The sequence below is a fragment of the Pleurodeles waltl genome, chromosome 7, assembly GCF_031143425.1.
Source record: "Pleurodeles waltl isolate 20211129_DDA chromosome 7, aPleWal1.hap1.20221129, whole genome shotgun sequence".
Taxonomy (NCBI): domain Eukaryota; kingdom Metazoa; phylum Chordata; class Amphibia; order Caudata; family Salamandridae; genus Pleurodeles; species Pleurodeles waltl.
The window spans coordinates 115,045,300-115,065,592 of record NC_090446.1 but is presented as its reverse complement, the minus strand read 5'-3'; the positions used below and the strand labels follow the sequence as shown (position 1 = coordinate 115,065,592).

The 20,293-nt window shown below is 42.1% G+C and overlaps 1 protein-coding gene across 1 annotated transcript in view; it reads left to right on the top strand.

Moving 5' to 3' along the window:
- Positions 1-19,778, top strand: part of LOC138303801 (uncharacterized) — a 229,414-nt gene extending 209,636 nt beyond the window's left edge. Inside the window, exons 5-6 of the mRNA XM_069243223.1 lie at positions 4,008-4,100; positions 15,778-19,778. Of these exons, the coding sequence (XP_069099324.1) occupies positions 4,008-4,100; positions 15,778-16,240 (556 nt within the window). The 3' untranslated portion in view covers positions 16,241-19,778. The remainder of the gene's footprint in view (positions 1-4,007; positions 4,101-15,777) is intronic.
- The last annotated feature ends 515 nt before the right edge of the window (positions 19,779-20,293 follow it).

The following is a 20,293-nucleotide window of genomic DNA, read 5'->3' as shown; positions in this document are numbered from 1 at the left end:
ATTTTTATCGGGAGACTTGGGGGAACGCTGGGTGGAAGAAAATTTGTGGCTCCTCTCTGATTCCAGAACTTTCTGTCACCAAAATTTGAGGAAAATGTGTTTTTTTGCCAATGACTGAGGTTTGCAAAGGATTCTGGGTAACAGAACCTGGTCAGAGCCCCACAAGTCCCTCCATCTTCGATTCCCCTAGGTCTCTAGTTTTAAAAAATGCACAGGTTTGGTAGGTTTCCCTAGGTGCCGGCTGAGCTAGAGGCCAAAATCTACAGGTAGGCACTTTGCAAAAAACACCTGTGTTTTCTTTAAAAAAATGTGATGTGTCCACGTTGCGTTTTGGGGCATTTCCTGTGGCGGGCCCTAGGCCTACCCACACAAGTGAGGTATCATTTTTATCGAGAGATTTGGGGGAACGCTGAGTGGAAGGAAATTTGTGGCTCCTCTCTGATTCCAGAACTTTCTGTCACCACAATGTGAGGAAAACGTGATTTTTTTGCCAAATTTTGAGGTTTGCAAAGGATTCTGGGTAACAGAACCTGGTCAGAGCCCCACAAGTCACCCCATCTTGGATTTCCCTAGGTCTCTAGTTTTAAACAATGCACAGGTTTGGTAGGCTGAGCTAGAGGCCAAAATCTACAGGTAGGCACTTTGCAAAAAACACCTCTGTTTTCTTTCAAAAATTCCGTGTGTCCACGTTGCGTTTTGGGGCATTTCCTGTCGCGGGCGCTAGGCCTACCCACACAAGTGAGGTATCATTTTTATCGGGAGACTTGGGGGAACGCTGGGTGGAAGGAGGTTTGTGGCTCCTCTCTGATTCCAGAACTTTCTGTCACCAAAATGTGAGGAAAACGTGTTTTTTAGCCAAATTCTGAGGTTTGCAAAGGATTCTGGGTAACAGAACCTGGTCAGAGCCCCACAAGTCACCCCATCTTGGATTCCCCTAGGTCTCTAGTTTTCAAAGATGCACAGGTTTGGTAGGTTTCCCTAGGTGCTTGCTGAGCTAGAGGCCAAAATCTACAGGTAGGCACTTTGCAAAAAACACCTCTGTTTTCTTTCAAAAAATGTGATGTGTCCACGTTGCGTTTTGGGGCATTTCCTGTCGCGGGCGCTAGGCCTACCCACACAAGTGAGGTATCATTTTTATCGGGAGACTTGGGGGAACGCTGGGTGGAAGGAAGTTTGTGGCTCCTCTCTGATTTCAGAACTTTCTGTCACCAAAATGTGAGGAAAAAGTGTTTTTTTAGCCAAGTTTTGAGGTTTGCAAAGGATTCTAGGTAACAGAACCTGGTCAGAGCCCCACAAGTCACTCCATCTTGGATTCCCCTAGGTCTCTAGTTTATTTTTTTAAATGCACAGTTTTGGTAGGTTTCCCTGGGTGCCGGCTGAGCTAGAGGCCAAAATCTACAGGTAGGCACTTTGCAAAAAACACCTCTGTTTTCTTTAAAAAAATGTGATGTGTCCACGTTGCGTTTTGGGGCATTTCCTGTCGCGGGCGCTGGGCCTACCCACACAAGTGAGGTATCACTTTTATCGGGAGACTTGGGGAAACATAGATTAGCTAAACAAGTCTTATTGCCCCTTGTCTTTCTCTACAAATATAAGAGAGTGTGTAAAAAAGACATCTATTTGAGAAATGCCCTGTAATTCACATGCTAGTATGGTCACCCCGGAATTCAGAGATGTGCAAATAACCACTGCTCCTCAACACCTTATCTTGTGCCCTTTTTGGAAATACAAAGGTTTTCTTGATAGCTATTTTTCACTCTTTATATTTCAGCAAATGAATTGCTGTATACCCGGTATAGAGTGAAAACGCACTGCAGGGTGCAGCTCATTTATTGGCTCTGGGTACCCAGGGTTCTTGATGAACCTACAAGCCCTATATATCCCCGCAACCAGAGGAGTCCAGCAGACGTAACGGTATATTGCTTTCGAGAATCTGACATTGCAGGAAAAAGTTACAGAGTAAAACGTAGAGAAAAAGTTATATTTTTTTCACAACAATTTCAATATTTTTCTTTTTCAGTTGTTATTTTCTGTAGGAAACGCTTGTAGGATCTACACAAATGACCCCTTGCTGAATTCAGAATTTTGTCTACTTTTCAGAAATGTTTAGGTTTCTGGGATCCAGCATTGGTTTCACACCTATTTCTGTCACTGACTGAAAGGAGGCTGAACCCACAAAAAATTGTAAAAATGGGGAATGTCCCAGTAAAATGCCAAATTTGTGTTGAAAAATTGGGTTTTCTGATTCAAGTCTGCCTGTTCCTGAAAGCTCAGAAGCTGGTGATTTTAGCACCGCAAACCTTTTGTTGATGCCATTTTCAGAAAAAAAACCCACAAGCCTTCTTCTGCAGCCACTTTTTCCCATTTTTTAAAAAAAACGAAATTTTCACTGTATTTTGGCTAATTTCTTGGCCTCCTTCAAGGGAACCCACAAAGTCTGGGTACCTCTAGAATTCCATAGGATGTTAGAAAAAAAGGACGCAAATCTGGCTTGGCTGGCTGATGTGGACAAAAAGTTATGAGGGCCTAAGCGCGAACTGCCCCAAATAGCCAAAAAAAGGCTCGGTACAGGAGGGGGAAAAGGCCTGGCAGCGAAGGGGTTAATGGTCAAAATACATCAAAAATGTAAATAAGACATTTTCTATTTTTTACTGCCTTTTAATTTCACATACATTGAATAAGAAGGGCACATTGATATAGTACAGTGAAGATACATCAATCCGCATAGAACCCAAATTTATACTACAATAAAATAGTATTCATGGAATAAAAGATAATTTGTGTCCATCCAATTATGAGAATTGTGATCTATGTAAATGTTCCTAGTCGAGTTGAAGATTCAGCTGACACGTTTCGTCCCTGATGAGAGACTTCTTTACATACACACACACATACATACACACACACATACACACACATATATATATATATAAATATATATATATATATACACACACACATTGTTAGACATACACATGAATGTGTGCATAAACAACATACAAAGGGTGTTATTTTCATTTCAATATATACATATATCCTTACAAACAGAACATTAAATCTATATAGATACTTACACGTATATAGACAACCTCATCTACATAACAATATATATAAATAAATATTTTATCATGTTAGAATATAAGAATATACGTTGTGTTTTTAATAGCTAAATATATTGTTATACCCATAGAAAAAGCATGAAAGCAGGTACCTACCGCATAATCAAATTAACATGATCTGACATATTTATTATCATACAAAGAAGCATAAAACCCATATACAGAGACTCATGCACATACATGTTATCTACATACTATGACATACACTTATGTAAAGCATAAACATACATTCAGTTTCATAGATATAAAAGATTTTTTATAATGTGTGTATAAATCACATAGCCTTATACAATGTGTGCTCTCAAGTACTTAGATACATGTACATGCACATGGCCATATTTACATAGGCTGACATGCGTGTCCACCTAACGCATACACCTGCATGTATTTGCCTAAAAATACATTTATTTTTTGGGCACGTTTGCACATTGCACTATTTGAACTTGAAAGCTGGCACTTCAGCCTTGGAGTTTAAATCGGGTTTTTATTGTTTTTGATGTTTAAATCTGTGTTTGTATGTGTTTTCCAATGCTCCCTGTTCATCAGCTACAGTCAAAGAGGCTCCAAAACAAGAACAGAGCCTTGCCTAGAAATGTCCTGTACAGTGAGGTGCTAATAGCGTTTGTTTGTACTTTCTGGTTCTCTGACAAGAAAATGATAAAGCAGGAAACAGACCAAAAAACAAGAGAATAGAGAATTGGGTCATCGTATGCTGAGGCATCATTTACTTCAGCCGAATTGCACTCCTTAATAACACGGGGGAAATGAAAACAGGCGACGAAATGGCAGGCTGCTCCTTTAATTAACTTTACAATAATATTGCAAATGGAACTGTCGACCACCCAGTGGTGGTTAGCTTGCTAAATCTCGTCTTTCTCTTCTTTCCAGCTGTGACGATGCTCAGAGTGAAGATTCATTGTCTGCAGAAGCCGACACCTTTGAGATGGTTTGGAGAGGCTGTAGGTATTGTGAAGGGCAGAGGTAAGTCTGAACGGCTGTGTTCATCTACCTTTGTAACTAAGGCACAGGCCCAGATTTATCACAAAATTCAACTAGAATTGCTGCACTGTATTGCTTGAAAGGGAGAAAGCAGTACACTGCTACATCTACGAAGATGTGCCAACGCATACACCCTTGACTTAAGGGTGTGCGTGTAGTTTCTTACTGCTAGGAGACCCTTCCAGTACAAAAACTATCCTTTAACACTTTTCCTGCTCTGGCTGTGTGCTGCACAATAAAAAAAATTCTAGCTTACGCGTCAAGAATTTTCAATTAAGGACAGGGAGGCGAGGATTATGCTTTCTCTTTCTTTACTGACTTAAAACAGCAGCCAATCACAAACAAGTTCAACAAAAAACTAAACATCCCATGATGCTCTACTCAATGTCACATGGTCCAATCACGCATCGCGATCTCTGTCATATAACACCTGACCCTCAATGTCACTTCCTCTTTCTTTGGTCAAGGCAGATATAGTTCACATTGAAATCGAAACTTCTTACATCAACTGTAACTCAGAGTTCGGATGATCCTCCTCTTAACAGATAACCTGAGTTTGAAGACTCCAACCCGAATGTGGAAACAATCCCAGCGAAATGAACGTACGAAGCCTTACAAAAGTCGTAGACTCAGGAGTTCTTCTGATCAGAACCTATAACAATAAAACAGGAAGGTAATACTCTCAAAATGAACGACTTTTCATAAAATTAATATTCATATAACTGGTGTCCAATGGGAGGGAATAATAGATAACAATCTCATCAATTAACTATTTTATTAAATAATAACAGTTCTTATGGGTGGGATAATCCTCGCCTCCATGTCCTTAATAGAATTGAAAATTCTTGACGCGTAAGCTAGACATTTTTTTATTCTATGTCAGGACCGGAGGCTCCGATTATGCTAGTTTAAAGCTGTCCCATTACTACAGATGCTACATCCAACACAGGCTTGTGATAAAATTTACGAAACGTATTTTCTGAAGACAAATCTGCAGCCCTCATAATGTCCTCTATACGAGAACCCAAGGCATAAGACTTAGAGGCCATTGCTCCTCTAGCAGAATGAGCTCCAAATATTTTGGTATCTATACCAGCTTCATTCATTAACCATCTCATCCATCTAGCTAGGGTAGCTGATGTAACTGGTTTAAATGGTTTTTGCAAGGAAATCAATAATTGCCCATTAACATCCTGTCTAAAACCTTCTGTGACAGTTTCATATTCTTTTAAACAATGAACAACACATAACTTAGAATTATCAGGATATATTGGATATGATACCGACCTGTAATTCGTTTTAGTCCTTCTAGTTATTGTGAAGGTAACCCCATTTGGTGAATATACTCTGCCAGATAAATCTAACGCTCTGACATCTGAAACTCTTTTACAGCAAATGAGACATAACAACATGGTCAATTTGGCTGAAAGTTGTTTGCGAGATAAATCCTTATTAGCGGGCCAGGAATCCAGGAATTTTAAAACAACATTAACATCCCATAATACTGAGTATTTTGCCTGAGGTGGTTTAGACAAACGAATGCCCCTCAGTAACTTACATATTAAAGGGTGTTCTCCTACAGGTTTACCTTCAACAGGGATATGTCCCGCTGAAATGGCTGATCTAAAATTATTAATCGTCCGGTAAGCTAAACCAGAACTAGCTAATTCCGCTAGGAAGTTAATGATTAACTCAATATGTGCTTCCACCGGATTGGTACCTCTTCCATCACACCAATTATTCCATCTGCGCCAGGCTGAATCATATCTTTTATGGGTACTACCCGCCCAGGCCTGTTTAATGAAGTCCTCAGCTTGTTGCGAAAGGCCTGAGGAACTCCATCTTGACCTGAAATCAACCATGCCAACAGAGTCAGTCTCCCTGACGAGATCATTGGATGTTGATGGCCCTCCGGATTCAGAAGAAGATTCCGACGAGGAGGAAGGAGAAGAGGATAGGCACAAGCTAAATTCAGCGCTACTGGGAACCCCGGTTGTGCTCTTCAGAAGGGAGTCACTAAAACAATCTCTGTTTTCTGTCTCTGGACTTGAGACAACACCCAGGCAATCATTAGAAAAGGTGAAAACGCATATCCTCGAAACTGAGACCAGTCCTGAAGAAATGCATCCATCTTCATTGCACAGGGATCTGGCCGCCAACCGAAGAATTTTGAAATCTGGAAATTGAGGCGGGATGCAAACAGGTCTACATCACAACTGCCCATTCTTTGATTATCTGGGAGAAAATCATTGGATCCAGTTTCCAGTCGCTGGAATCTGTCAGATATCTGGAGTTCCAGTCCGCAACAATGTTCTGGTCCCCTGGAAGATATTCCGCAATGACTACTAAGCGTTGTGTCAGACAGTAGTGCCAAAACTCCTTGGCAATCTCTGCCAGGATTCTGGATTTCGTTCCCCACAATTTGTTGACATACCTCACTGCTGAGACATTGTCCATCTGTAGAAGTATGCAACAATCTGTCTTCTGAGGGGAGAGACTCTTTATTGCGAAGGAACCCGCCAGAAGTTCCAGACAATTGATGTGTAGTGTCTGTTCCCATTCTGAGCATCTGCCTCCAGTCACTAGAGAGTTGCAACGTGCTCCCCAACCCCAACGGCTGGCATCGGATTCGATCACCACATCTGGGTGAGACCCGAAAATCGCTCTGCCGTTCCAGGCCTCCATATGCTGTAGCCACCATTGTATCTCTGATTTTACTTCTACAGTCAATGGGATCTGTTCTGAATAGCTCAGACCCTGTTGGAGGTGTCTGATCTTGAGTCTCTGTAGTGCTCTGTAGTGTAAGGGAGCTGGGAAGATTGCCTGAATGGAAGAGGCTAACAACCCCACTACCCTGGCTACTCTCCTTAAGGACACCGTCGACCTGGTCAAAAGAGACCTCAATTCCCTCTTGATGTTGCGAATCTTCTGAGAGGGTAGAAGAAGCTGACATGAGATTGAGTTTATCCGAAACCCCAGGAAACCTACCACTTGGGTTGGATCCAATAGTGATTTCTGCGCATTGATAAGGAAACCTAAATCTTGCAGAATACTGATGGTCCAGTTCAAATGAGACAGAAGGGTCTGGGGAGATTGAGCCATCAAGAGAATATCGTCCAGATAAATGATCAAACGGACACCCTTGGATCTTAGCCATTCCATGACCGGTCTCATCAACTTCGTGAAGCACCAAGGTGCTGATGACAGACCGAAGGGGAGAGCCAGAAATTCTAGGCACTGACCCTTCCACCGAAACCGAAGGAACCTCCTGTGTGGAGGAAAAATTGGGATTGACAGATAGGCATCTTTTAGGTCCAGTCGTACCATCCAATCCCCTCCGAACAGAAGGTCTCTTAGCATGTGTATGCCCTCCATTTTGAAATGTCGGTATAGGATCCATTGGTTGAATTCCTTTAAATTCAAGACTAGGCGCCGTCCTCCGCCTTTTTTGTCTACTACAAATATAGGGCTGATAAAACCGTAAGGATGAGGGTTGGAAAATTGTACTGCGCCTTTCTCTAATAAGGCCTAGACTTGTCTATGAAGGCTTGATTTTCTAGGGAAAAACACATCTGACGCAGAGGGTTGATCTGATTGGGAGTACTGACAAACTCTAGGTGAAAACCCATGACCGATAGGAGAATCCAAGGATCTCCGGTAATCTTTCTCCAATTTTTTATAAACAATGCCACTCTGCCCCCAAGAGTGACTTGAGAAAACGGAATAATGCTCACCTGAGAAACTAGAGTCTTGAATGGCACCTTGTTGCCCTCTGCGAGGGCCTCTGCGGAAACGTTGGCGTCCTCCTCTATGGCGAGTGGGGTAGAAGGTGGTGTCCTGTTCCCCATACCAACCACCTCTGCCTCTGGGATAATAGCTCTGGGGACTGATGTATGAACCTCGGCTGGCCATGCGTCCACCGTAACGACCGGCCCTGGTAAAAAGGCCTTGTTTAAAGACTTTTTGAAGAGACATTTGGGCCTTGTCCAGAATTGGAGCAAAACTTGGCTAAATCTTTAATAAAGGACGAGCCAAATAGAAGACCATCAGCTGAGGGACCCGCCTCAGAAGATGCTAGATCAGATAATTTTGGGTCAATGCGCATCAAAATAGACTTCCTACGTTCAGAGGAGATAGTGCAGTTAGTGTTCCCCAACTGACAAACAGCTCTTTGAGCCCAACCAATAAGGATGTCTGTGTCCACCGGGGAGTTTGATTCTTTGGCTACGTAAGCCATTTCGAGAATCTTAGTCAAGGGGCCGGAAAGGTCATACAGTTTATCTTGGCAGTTACGCCACGATCTATCTAATCCTTTTTTTAGGATCTTTGGTGAACTTTTTCATAAATGTGACCATGGTTGGGTCTATTTCCGGAGTATCGGAGACTCTCTCTTCTAGATCTGGTCTGGGACATTTTGCTTTTAGGCAAGAACGAACTTCTTTGTCAAAACTTTTCCTGATGTTAGTCTGCACATATTGGGCTACCTCGGGAGGAGGAACCCAATTGGAAGCTCTGGGGTGTATGATTTCAGATGGATCGAAATCAAGTACAAGTGAAGGTGGAACGACTTTCTTAGCTTTTTTACCAGGCACTGGGGGTTCTGAGTCGTCCGAATCCTCGGAAGAGGAGTTTTTATCTGAGGAGGAAGGGGAAAAGGTAGCATCCTTTTTTGAGCTGTAATTATGCTCCCCGCTGTGCTTTTTACGAAGTTTATCAAAGGCGTCCGCATGTAGGCCACTAAGATCAGTGGAAGGCTCTTCTAAATTTTTTGCTTTTCCTTTTGCCTTTTTTCCCTCCTGTTGAGAGGCTTGGCCTTGCACCCAACCTTGAGAGCGTGCATAGTCAAACAGTTGCCCTGAGAAGGGACCTAAAGCTTTTACCAGAGCGTCGTTAACTGATTGCTGGACCCTAGAATCAGGGGCTTCCACTAAATCCACTTCTAATTGGCTCCCCAATTCTTCAGTATAGTACTCACTGTCCTGATCATTCCACTGAGCCATTTGAAATTGGTAGGTATTAGGGCAGATGTATAAATCTGTTTATATGCACCTAATATTGAGTGGAAATAAAATAAATCTTTCAGATATCAGGGGGAGTGCAAAAACCCCAAAGCAGGCAAAGGAACAGGGTGTGCCCACAATAAAACGTGGAGGGAGCTGCCTGCAGGCACTCTAGGCAGAAACCTAATATCAATTTTACAACCCTCGTTCAGTGTCTATGAACGGGGCATCAGGGAGCAACAAGATCTACACTGTAGATCTGGGGTTTATTTGGGGAAAATGACCTTCCGTCTGCACGCGTCTCAACTCGTCGAGCCCATCGTTCTAAATAAACGAATGATCGGCTCTGAAGCGAGTTGTGCGCGCGCGTACCGGGCATATAAAAAGAAAGAAAGACTGCGTGGAATCACGCAGTACGCTCTTGCTCCCACTCCACTAGTTTGGGCTACAAAAATCGGCAAAAGAAGGCCGAAAACAGAAGCGCTGAGGTGCGCTTAAACAAACAAGGAGGCGCGCTAAATCGTGACGCCAAATTTCTTAAACAAATAATCAATCACAATGACAAAACACAATCACAATACTGAATAGAGATAAAATGCACTTATCTTCTGTGAAGCAGCAAAGAAAGAGGAAGTGACATCGAGGGTCAGGTGTTATATGGACAGAGGTCGCGATGGGTGATTGGACCATGTGACATTGAGTAGAGCATCATGGGATGTTTAGTTTTTTGTTGAACTTGTTTGTGATTGGCTGCTGTTTTAAGTCAGTAAAGAAAGAGAAAGCATAATCGGAGCCTCCGGTCCTGACATAGAATTCAGCACACATGCAAAGTAAGAGAATGAAGGAGACATTAAAAATGTTTTCCTTGTTAGTCCTGCCTTCAGCAAGAGTAAGATTCTGGCACAAATCACTGACTGCGAATGTTTGGAGAAAGGAATTTGCATCAAAACCCATGGGTGGTTGCATAGGAACGTCCACCTATCACCCAGGGAATGCACCTTAGACTCAAAGTAAGGTAAAGTAGCGTACAGCGCAACTATGCGTTACCTTGGGACACTTTTCAACGGAATTCCTGATTTGCATTGGATAGTAAATCTGAGTATTACACTTTGGGTCTGCTTTACGTTGCAAAAGTAATGCTAATTTGTGCAAAGCCAGGGGTGTAACAGAAGCCCCCTCTGCACCCACAGTGTGGGGAGAGGTGGCCCAAGTCATACCCCACGGTGCGGGGTAGGGGCCTTGGGCTTGTCCCCTACTAATGTGAATGTGCAGGGCCTCTTCAGAATACCTTGCAGCGGGACCCTCTCATGCTTTGTTATGCCACTGTGCAAAATGTTAGTAAATCTGGACTCTAGTTTATCTAAAACAGACCCTAATTTATCCATACACAATCTTCATATAGCCAGGTTGTCTCTGCCTGAAATGTAAATATTGTTCAAATTCAGTTCCACTTCTGCATCTTGGTAACATCACCACTGGGTTTCGCAGCTGCACAAGTACATAACACCTACCATGTAACAAAATGAGGAATAACAGAAACATGGCAACAAAGAACTCGGCACACAATACATCACAAAACAAATCTGTTGAAATTTTGAGCCCCAGATTTACTAATGTTTTGAGCGTGAGTTTGTTTTACTTTAAGGAAAGCGTTGTGACGTAATGTGGCAGAGATGGCAGCGCAGGTCAACTTTGAATGATATATTGCCCTGAGAGGTAATGAGAGTGCAGTGGTGAAATTGCAAAGCGGGCCTAAAAGGGGAATAACACTGCAAACACCCTTGGGTTTTCATGCAGCACCAGATCTTTGAAAGTAGTGCGAGCTGGCATTGCTTGCAATCCTTGCACAGAATCTAACAAGCTGCAGAGAATATTGAGCGATATTCCAATGAGTGATATAGATTATTTCTATGCCATTGCGCTTTAAGTAGTGTATGATGGCCTGCTGTCCTCTCATTGCAACTTCTGCTACAGGTTCTACCTCAAATATAAGTCTAATATGTGGAAGTGCTGACTCGTAGCCGTAGGGTAATGCCTAGTGTGGTGCCAAAACAGCCTTTTTTGGTGCAGAAGCACATCCACACACATCATTAGCTTGCATCTTATACTAAATTACGGGACATATTTACTTATATTTCATGCAGTTCAGGGCAGCAAGCAAAGTTGCTGCGCTGCATGAAAGGGAGGCAAAAAAATTATTAAACCCAGTGCTTAATTTGTACTTATTGTTTCCGGTGCTGAGCACCGGCACTGATTTTTGAGGGCCGGGGCTTATTCTTCTGCCTCAAGCATTTGCTTGAAGACACATATGGGAAAGATGGAGGAAGATAAGTGTCACAAACTTAGAAAGCAGAAAGCTGCAAGAGTGAGCTGAAGGGGCAGGGAGTGGCTTTAAATGGATTGAAGAGGCCCGAGATGGCTTCAGGAATACGCTGTCTCAGTATTCCGTGCTCACACAATTAAATTCAGCAGCTGCATATTTGGGCACGGGCACTTTTTTAATTACAAATTAAGCACTGATTATACCTATTTAGTTATGACACATTTCTACTATCACTTAGTGCTGGTGCACTGTGCCTTCTAGTGCCAAAGTAGGCACTTTTGCACCATAGTGCAAAACTGTCTGTACTTCACACAGGATTGTTTTTGTGTGGGAAGGGATACCGTCCTGCACAAAAACAATTCTTAGAGGCATATTCCTCTTTTGATGCATGCTGCAGAATGCAGCATGCATGGAAAGAGGAATTAATGATGAAAAATAAAGATATTTCCCCTCCTTACACCTTATTCAGGGAGGCAGAGAACCTTTTGTGATGCACTCCCAGGTCTGCTAGCTTTAGTAAGTCTGGGAATGTGCCAAAATCAATGCGTGGATGCATGGAAACGCCTTTGCTCCACCCATGAAACGCTTTCCCAAAGCAAGGTAACACAATGCGACACTATGCGCTGCATTGTGTTACTCTGTACTTACTAAACCACGCAAAGTGACTTTGCATGGCTTAGTAAAAAACAAAAATGATTTTGCATTGAGCCTGTGCTACAAAAGTGATGAAACCCGACGCAAAATTCTCAGTAAATCTGCCCTTCATGTTAAATTTACCTTCCCCATTTGTGCAGAGTAGCACTGTAGATTTTCATTCACCACCTCATTAATGGTTGTTAACTGAAACCAATGTTTTATACACACAGAGCACCAGTACTCCAGAAACTGTGATGGTAAAAACAGTTCTATTCATGAAAACCTATTTGTGGCCACATTAAAAAATACAGAATTTGTGATTTTGAAATTGGCAGAACAAGTCCACTGATTTGCAGTAGAGCAGGGTGACAAATGTTTTGAGTGGCAGCTATGCTTGTCATATGCTATCTGCAAATTAAAAAAAAATTATTATGGCCTAAATACCACAATCTTGCTCCAGTTCTTTTTTATTGGTGAAAGTCAAGTTACACCTTCCCTCCTTTAGGGATCTGAGGTATCTTCAGCAAAGTCCGTAGGTTGCTGGATTAGGACCTAGCACAATGCACTGTTTCTCAGTCAGTTTGTGTGCTATCCTGGACCACTAGTCAAATACAGATCTGCCTGGGTTTAGGGCACTGTTTTGTGGGTTATTGTCTTTCTGTTACACTTACCAAAACCCATATCCCAGAGGCCAATATGGAAACGAGAATGAGTCCAATCAATTCAGAGGAAATGGGCTAAAACAGAAAAACTAGGAGACCGAGGTCGAAACACACCCAACTCCACCAATCTCCTTTCCGATTCACCAGTTGAATGGCTGCTGCCACTCTCATTGTCATTCCCTACAGTTGTCATTTGGGGTTATATTCTTGGGTTGATCTCTTTTGAAAAACTTCTGCCTCCCTCGATCATATCTGCGCTGTAGTACTGAGTGGTATGATTTTCAGGACTTGAGATAGCGGGGTCTCTGTTGATGGGTACTCTGAAAACAGGGTCAACAATATGTCACAGTTTTGCATTTCATATATTATTGTGAGGGAGATCTTATCCATTCCCATGATTTTCCTTAGGCAGCGAAGCCATTGAAGGGCTGTGGGAAGCTTAGTCAGGCTTCATTTTGCTGTGATTGCTTGTTTTTATAGTAGTAAGTGTAGCAGGCATCTGCCTGCCTCTTCATGAGTGGAGTGCGAATGTATACCCTTTTAGGAGCCCTAGCAATTTGTAACCAGGACATCTGGGAATGTTCTTGTGAAACATACTCTACATCAACAAACTTAATTCCCTGTATCCCTGAAGTTCAGGGCATTCCCAGAACAACTATGAAGCTTGTTTGGAGCATGGTACCAATGCTTAATGATGTATAGTAAGGCGCACTTTGTTGAAGTGACTCTTAGGATCTTCCAAATCCCTGCATGGATATGATCCTGTCCCTCAAAATTTGAAGATGTCCGAAATCACCCCATGTTGCTTTCTAGGAGGAGTCACTTCTCAAATTTTGTCAGGGCCCAGAGGCATCTACATTGACACAAGGCTGCATCAACCAGTAGCGGACCTGCTAGTAGCTAAAATTCTTCTCTCCAGCAGGCTCTGTCCTCTCCTAAGCTGGCCAAGATCAATAAATCCCCAATCATTGCAAACGTAGCCTATCCTACCTCATTTTTCTATTGCGAAGGCTAGAAGTGGAGGAAATCCTCCATAGGAGTGAAAAATGGATACCGAGCTGTTGGGTTGAATAGGGAGGGAAAGGGCATGAGTGCTCTATGGGTGGCCACCCTGTCCCAGACTCCAATAATGGCCCTGGTGGCTGGGGATGAGTACAGCCCTATGCCATGTGGTTTTTTTGTACAATCAAGGCACTTTGCATCTATTGGTGCTTGATCACTGATTATTGTATCAATGAAGGACCACTGTTTCTCATATTCTGTTTCTACCATCTCCGCCAAGTAATGGAGCTGCATGCTTGGTAACATTTTGCTGTGAGGCAAACTTAGCCCCCTTTGGCCTTTGGCCAATGGCAGTGTAGCCTGTGTATGGAAGTTTTTGGGTGCTTCGCCAGCCAGATAGTTTTCTAGCATGCATTGCAGCTGTCAAATGGTGAGAAATGGGGGGGGGGGTGCTATGTATCATTTAAAAGAGGAAAAGATCCTGGGTAGTATGTCCATCCTGATGGCCTCCATCCAATCTGCCGAGCAGTAATAGACCTCCTCCCTGAGTAACAATACTGCAGATCATTTCAGATATCATGGAATAAAGGTCTGTAATTGACCTTTACCAGATGGTGCCAGAGAATGGATAATATGTATAGCCAAATATTAAATTTGCCCTGTAGCCCATTGAAAAATCAAATCAGAATTCACTGTTTCCATGTTAGCCACTTGCATTGAAAGATTCAATTCTTTGAATTTCTGAGGATTTATCCTAACGCCCAAAACTGCTCCATATTTCTGCATTTCTCCCAGTTGCAGCGGGGTGGATCTGCTGAGGTTGGTGAACGTCATCAAGACTTTATCCACATATATCACTTACTTACAGGTGCTTGTACCAATCCTGACCTCTTGGATCTCCATAATATTGAGATTTATTTGGGTACTGACAACATCCATGCTTCGTGCCTCATCTAATCCTGATGGGCGCCATTCAGGCGTTCATTCTAACCCATGCTTTTGTGTTCTTATAAGCTCATGGAATTCATTCTCTAAATCAAGGGCCAGTCCACAATTCTCTAGCATGAAGCATAAGAATTGCCAGTCAACCCGTCAAAAGCTTTCTCTGTGTCTAGGGAGAGAAGGATAACAGTTTTCCAGGTCCTGTGAATGTTATTACTGATGTGCTTTTAGTATGTTGTCTCCACAACTTCCACAGGGGGTAAAACCGGATGGTCACTTTTTCAAAGACATATTTATGACTGTTTCTAGGTCCACAAAATCACTAATATGGGCAGCAATTACCATTGGTAATACATGTATAAATGAATGTTGGTCATTATGTCTGAAGCAATACCACGCTGATTTCAATATAGACCCAGTTCGGATGCATGCTTGTTGTTTTTCAAATTGAACAATATTTTAAGAAGATCATCATGAACTTGTAAAGAAGAAACACAGACGCCATATTACTGAGTCTGAAACCTGGGAAACACCACGACTAAATTTCCGGTGTCTAACATGTAAGACAAATAAGAGGGTTTGCATGTTTGTGATTTTTGTTCATTCCTTTATGCCAGTTCAGACAGAAATGGGAGATATCAGCAACTGATCCACAGTAAGAGTGTCACTTATTGTGCCCTTGTTGTGCCCTGAGTAGTCCTTGAACTCTGTGTAAAATATATTTTCTGAGACTTGGGGTTAAACAGGCTAGGGCATGAGGTGTAATGACACTGAGACTCTTTGTTTATACAGTAAAAATTGAATATTTCTAGTAAATTTTTTAAATATATGGATGCAGCCTTGTGAAGAATGTTGGTAACCCAGTATTTTCCTTTGCAGCACTTAACTGTGTCTCTATTCCCCTATAGAGGACACTCTATTATTATAATTATAAATGAGTTTAATTGGTTGTGTTTGTTGGAGTTGTGTTATTTAACCACTCAATAAATGTTGAGTTGACTTGGTATGAACACAGCAATAGCGGAGTGGTTTTGACAATCTGATCGCCACTGCTAATTTTTTTTTTCATATCTTTCGTTGCATGTTTACTGCAGACTGTTCCTGCCCAGAGACGAAAAGCTTCACCGCCTGGAAAAGATGGTCTGCCACCTCCAGCATGAGGTGATGCACTTGAAAAGGAAGGTGAAAGACCTAGAGGCCACACCTCCGCCTGAGGAGCCTTGTTCCACACCACGCCCTGCACCAGAGCTTTTCAATGGCCACACCCGCGAGCAGCTACGTGAGGCCATCCGCTTCGACCAGAAGATCAGCACGGCCTGTAAGACCTTGCTCCACAAGCTTTTCACTTCTGACTATATTCAGAGCCACTCAATTACCGGTCGCCGTGGGAACACATTCCGGAAGGCCAAACCCATGATGGACGAGCGTTGTATCAAGGTTATCCGTGTGCTTCTGAAGCACAGGTTCGGTGACCACCTGAGTGACACGGTCATCACAGAGAAGATCCAGAACGTGCAGAAAGCGCTGCGACAGAAATTCAAGACAGAAAGGACCTGACCCCCCCATCACTTGGGTGCTACCTGCTTTGTAAAAATTATTATGTTTTGTTGTTTCTTAACTAGATTCAATTGACCTTAATATGATCAATCTCAGTGATAATATATCTAGTTAAAAGGCAAAGTTGACTGACCTTAATTAGGACCTTTGATATGTGGGTCTGCAGAAGCTTCTGTATGAGAATCCTAAAGCACCTGAGTTTTGACCATACATCTTACCCGATCCTGGTCAATAAGGTCTAGTTTCACAGCACATCTGGGCCTGCAAAGAGAGACAGAGAAAAAGGGAGAGAGAGAAAGACTGAGCGAGAGAGAGATGGAGCAAATGAGATTATGTGTGTAAAAAAAATAAGGTGACCAGAGACCACCCTCTGCATGCCATCCCTCCTTCCACTGTCCTATTTCTTCCCTGTGGCTACTCGCACACCCTTCTTCAGATAGATGTTTTCAATAGTCTTTCTTTCGTGTTAAATCTCCAAATTATAATCCCAGCACCACCAAGCAGAAAATACATTTTAGAGTTTCTGTTTAAGGAGTGTTAAACTGTACCTTTTTCTCCGGCTCCTGATAAGAATTTCAGTTAGACGTCAGTCCCTGTTTTGGAAGATCCCTAAAACTGAATATAGTGAATTTCTGAGCTCATTACAGTACCTTGTAGAATTTGTTTATTGCTTGGCCTCAGAAAATTGATCTTTGCTGGTCCACTCCCACCAGACTAGAACTAAACTGGTTGAAGTCTTATCCATTGACTGCTTGCCTTCTTACTGAAGAGCTGCCTGAGATTCCAATACTTTCCTTGCATAAGTATGAGGCCAGAGTTCAGGATCGCTTTACTGTCCTTTTCCAGAGAAAATGGATATGTGATGAGTGATTAATAAGAGTTGGCAAAGGGACTGTTCCAGGAGCCGGAGAGAACCTTGATACCCTGGAGAAGAGACGTGAGCAAACCCTGATCATTGGCCTTGTCTGGCCCCCGATCAATGAAAAAACACAGACCTATCCTACTAGACAAGCACACAACCTACTGCCACATCCCCCACCTGTTGTGTGCCCAAGCTGGGCAGTGGTCTGTTGTCCACCCTTCTCCAATGGCCTGTTTGTACATCTGGAGACACAAAACGTTCCTGATCCCAGACTTGATAAACTGCTAGGATTTTCTTTTGGTGGCCCCATGTTCCTTTGCTCCTCCAACATGTTCACGCCAGACTGTGATGGCTTCCGATCAGCCCCAACCATTAGCCATGGAAACTCTGGAAAAATTCTTGCAACAACATGCACTTAAAGATCTATGACCAAGGCAGGGTTCCATCCACCAAGTGTTATTTTCCCATTTGGGGACTAAAATGATCATTTCCGCAGTACTCAGTGGCTGCAGCCCAAACCAATGTAGTCTAAGCACGCAGACATACCTAGGGCAAGAAAGGCATGCAGACTATGTGATAGACTTGGCTACCACCTTCTGATACTAAGCACCTTGTCTTTCAAATGTTTGTGTGACCTGCTCTATTTTTCTATATGTTTATTATAGAAGTAATTGTTAGAAGAAAATACCTGTAACTAAACACCGATCTCTATTATCTGTGATAACAGTTGTATTATGTAATACAATCTTGTGAAATATGGCTTAACAGCTGACATTTGAGAATAAAACTAATGAGGTTTTGGCCAACCTTTGCAAACAACAATAGCCATGTTCTTGGGGCAACGAGCCAGACCAACATTAGCAAACATAGATATTGCTCCAGGATCTGGAAATACATACGCCAATATCCTTGTATTTCTCTTATCTTCTGAATCTCTTCTTTTTTGCATGACTGTTACTAGCTTGTTAAGCCATGTGTCTACAGAGCATGCAATGTGCAGACACAACTGTATAATTTACAATTCTAGACTGGAATTGATGGAGTCCAGCCCTTTATTCTGGGATTATAAAGGAGGCAATTAGATGTTGAATAAAGGGCTTTGTTGCCTCAAAAATGGCATCATGTATATTATGAAGGTAGAGTGTTGTAGCCTAAGGTAAATACACTTGTGTTCTTGGGCACTGTGATCTTAGATCGAATCACCTGCTCCTCTTGATGGCTGGAGGCTGTGCCTTAGTGGGCTTGGGCATCTCTAAATTGTATGCCCTAAAATATTACTTTGACAGCACGCCTACAGGTGGATGAATGGGAGATGGTGTTTAACCTCTATTTCATGAGGCACTGTGTCCCCAAACAAGTGCATTATAAAAATACAGTCAATTAAGTAAGATGGACTCAATATTTGAGTTTTAGAGCAGAAATAGAAATGTAAATGATTTGTTACAAAAATTCAATAGGTGTGGCACAGAAATTGTAAATGCAAATGCATAAAGTCATTGCCATAAAAGATCTCAGAAGAGAGAGCAACACAAGAAAATGTGTAAAATCAGAATAATTCTAAGTCCCAAATGAGCAGCAAAATCAAAAGGAATCAGACAGCATCCTTATTAGCACCCAAGGGAATCAAGAAAGTCTTCTGGCTCACATTACTCATCATGGTGTGAGGAAAGGAATTATATTTCCAGAAAACCAGAGCACAATTCTATTACATATCATGTCAGCTTACCATCTGACACTATCCAACTATATGAATATTGATTCTGCCAACTTCACATCAATGTCATCCAGAGACGGTAGAGCAAACTATTTACAAGAACAACAGCAAATTCTTATGAATTAATGCTGTACAGTAAGCTTGCAGAAGGATCTTGAAAAATGCAACAATATTGTGTCTATAATTGAAAGTTTTCTACAAGACCTGCATGAGCAACGTCAATGGAAATAAACAAATACGACTCTGCTTGATTGCCTGTTGTAGAAATAATTCACTGTGAACAGTCAAGATACTTTTGAGGCCTAGTTAGCATAAGCCAGAAAAAGACACTTTAACAAGTCTTAGCACATTTATTTAAAAAAAATCTAATAGCACAATAATAGTGTACACATGTAAATTTGAAAGTAAATCCACAATCTGCACATTGTTAATAATACACAAAAATGTAAGATGCACAAAAAATCTAACACCTTCATTTAGAGATGTGAGTACTTCATGAAGGCAGACTGTTCTAGCGATGGGGTATTCTGATGTGTCTGTCTCAGATGAAGGCTCCTGCACATCATGAGGATGTAATGTTAGAACTTCCAATTGAGTCTTATGTGCAGGTGCAGCATTGACCTTGAGTAAATTCTTATGTGTTTCAGGCGGATGATTAGATTTGGTCCAATTTACAACTGCTATATATACATGGGATGTGGGAACCTTTTGTCTCAGGCAGAGTTCCACAACAAAAAAACTGTGTTTCCAGCTCAAAAGGGTCAAAAGTTAATAAATACTTGGCAACATGTGTTGTTGTACACTGGAACGCACTTCGCAAAAGTCGACTGGTCACCTTTCTGTCGCTTATTGGTGTACTTGTGTGTTAAACAGTTTCCAACTAGATGAAACCTTTAATCTGTCAGTGTTAAAAGGTGTAAAAATTAAAATTAATTCAATAAAACTATCACAAAATGTGCTGCATCACACTGCATAATTTGCCTTTTCGTGCCACATAATTCAGCCAACCCTGCCACATAATGTGGTCCTCCCCTGCACCTGCCCATACTTAAGCAACAGATTGAGCATTCATGCCCCATGCACACTGCACTGGCACAACAGGCATGCACTAAACACAATGTTCATTTCCAGTAAATGCACTCCATGCCCGGTGTGCGCTGCATGCACATGGAGCTGTAGGTGGGGTCCATACTTAGTGACAGTATAATAACAGATGCAGACCTTGAGCAAAGCATATCACAGATAATCTAATAGACGAAAAACCCGTTCAAGTCGAGCAAATGTATCCCTTCCTGATTCTAGACGTAGACGTTGTTTATGTAATATTTGCAGAGGTGAACAGTTTTGCCTGTAGCAGTCACTACTATAAAAACTATAACACAGGGATGAAAACCAGATGGCCCTCATTGAGAGGGACACAGTGAGTGCTACTGTATGCTTTGCAGGGAGGCTTCCAAGGAGCTCATCAGCAGCCCAT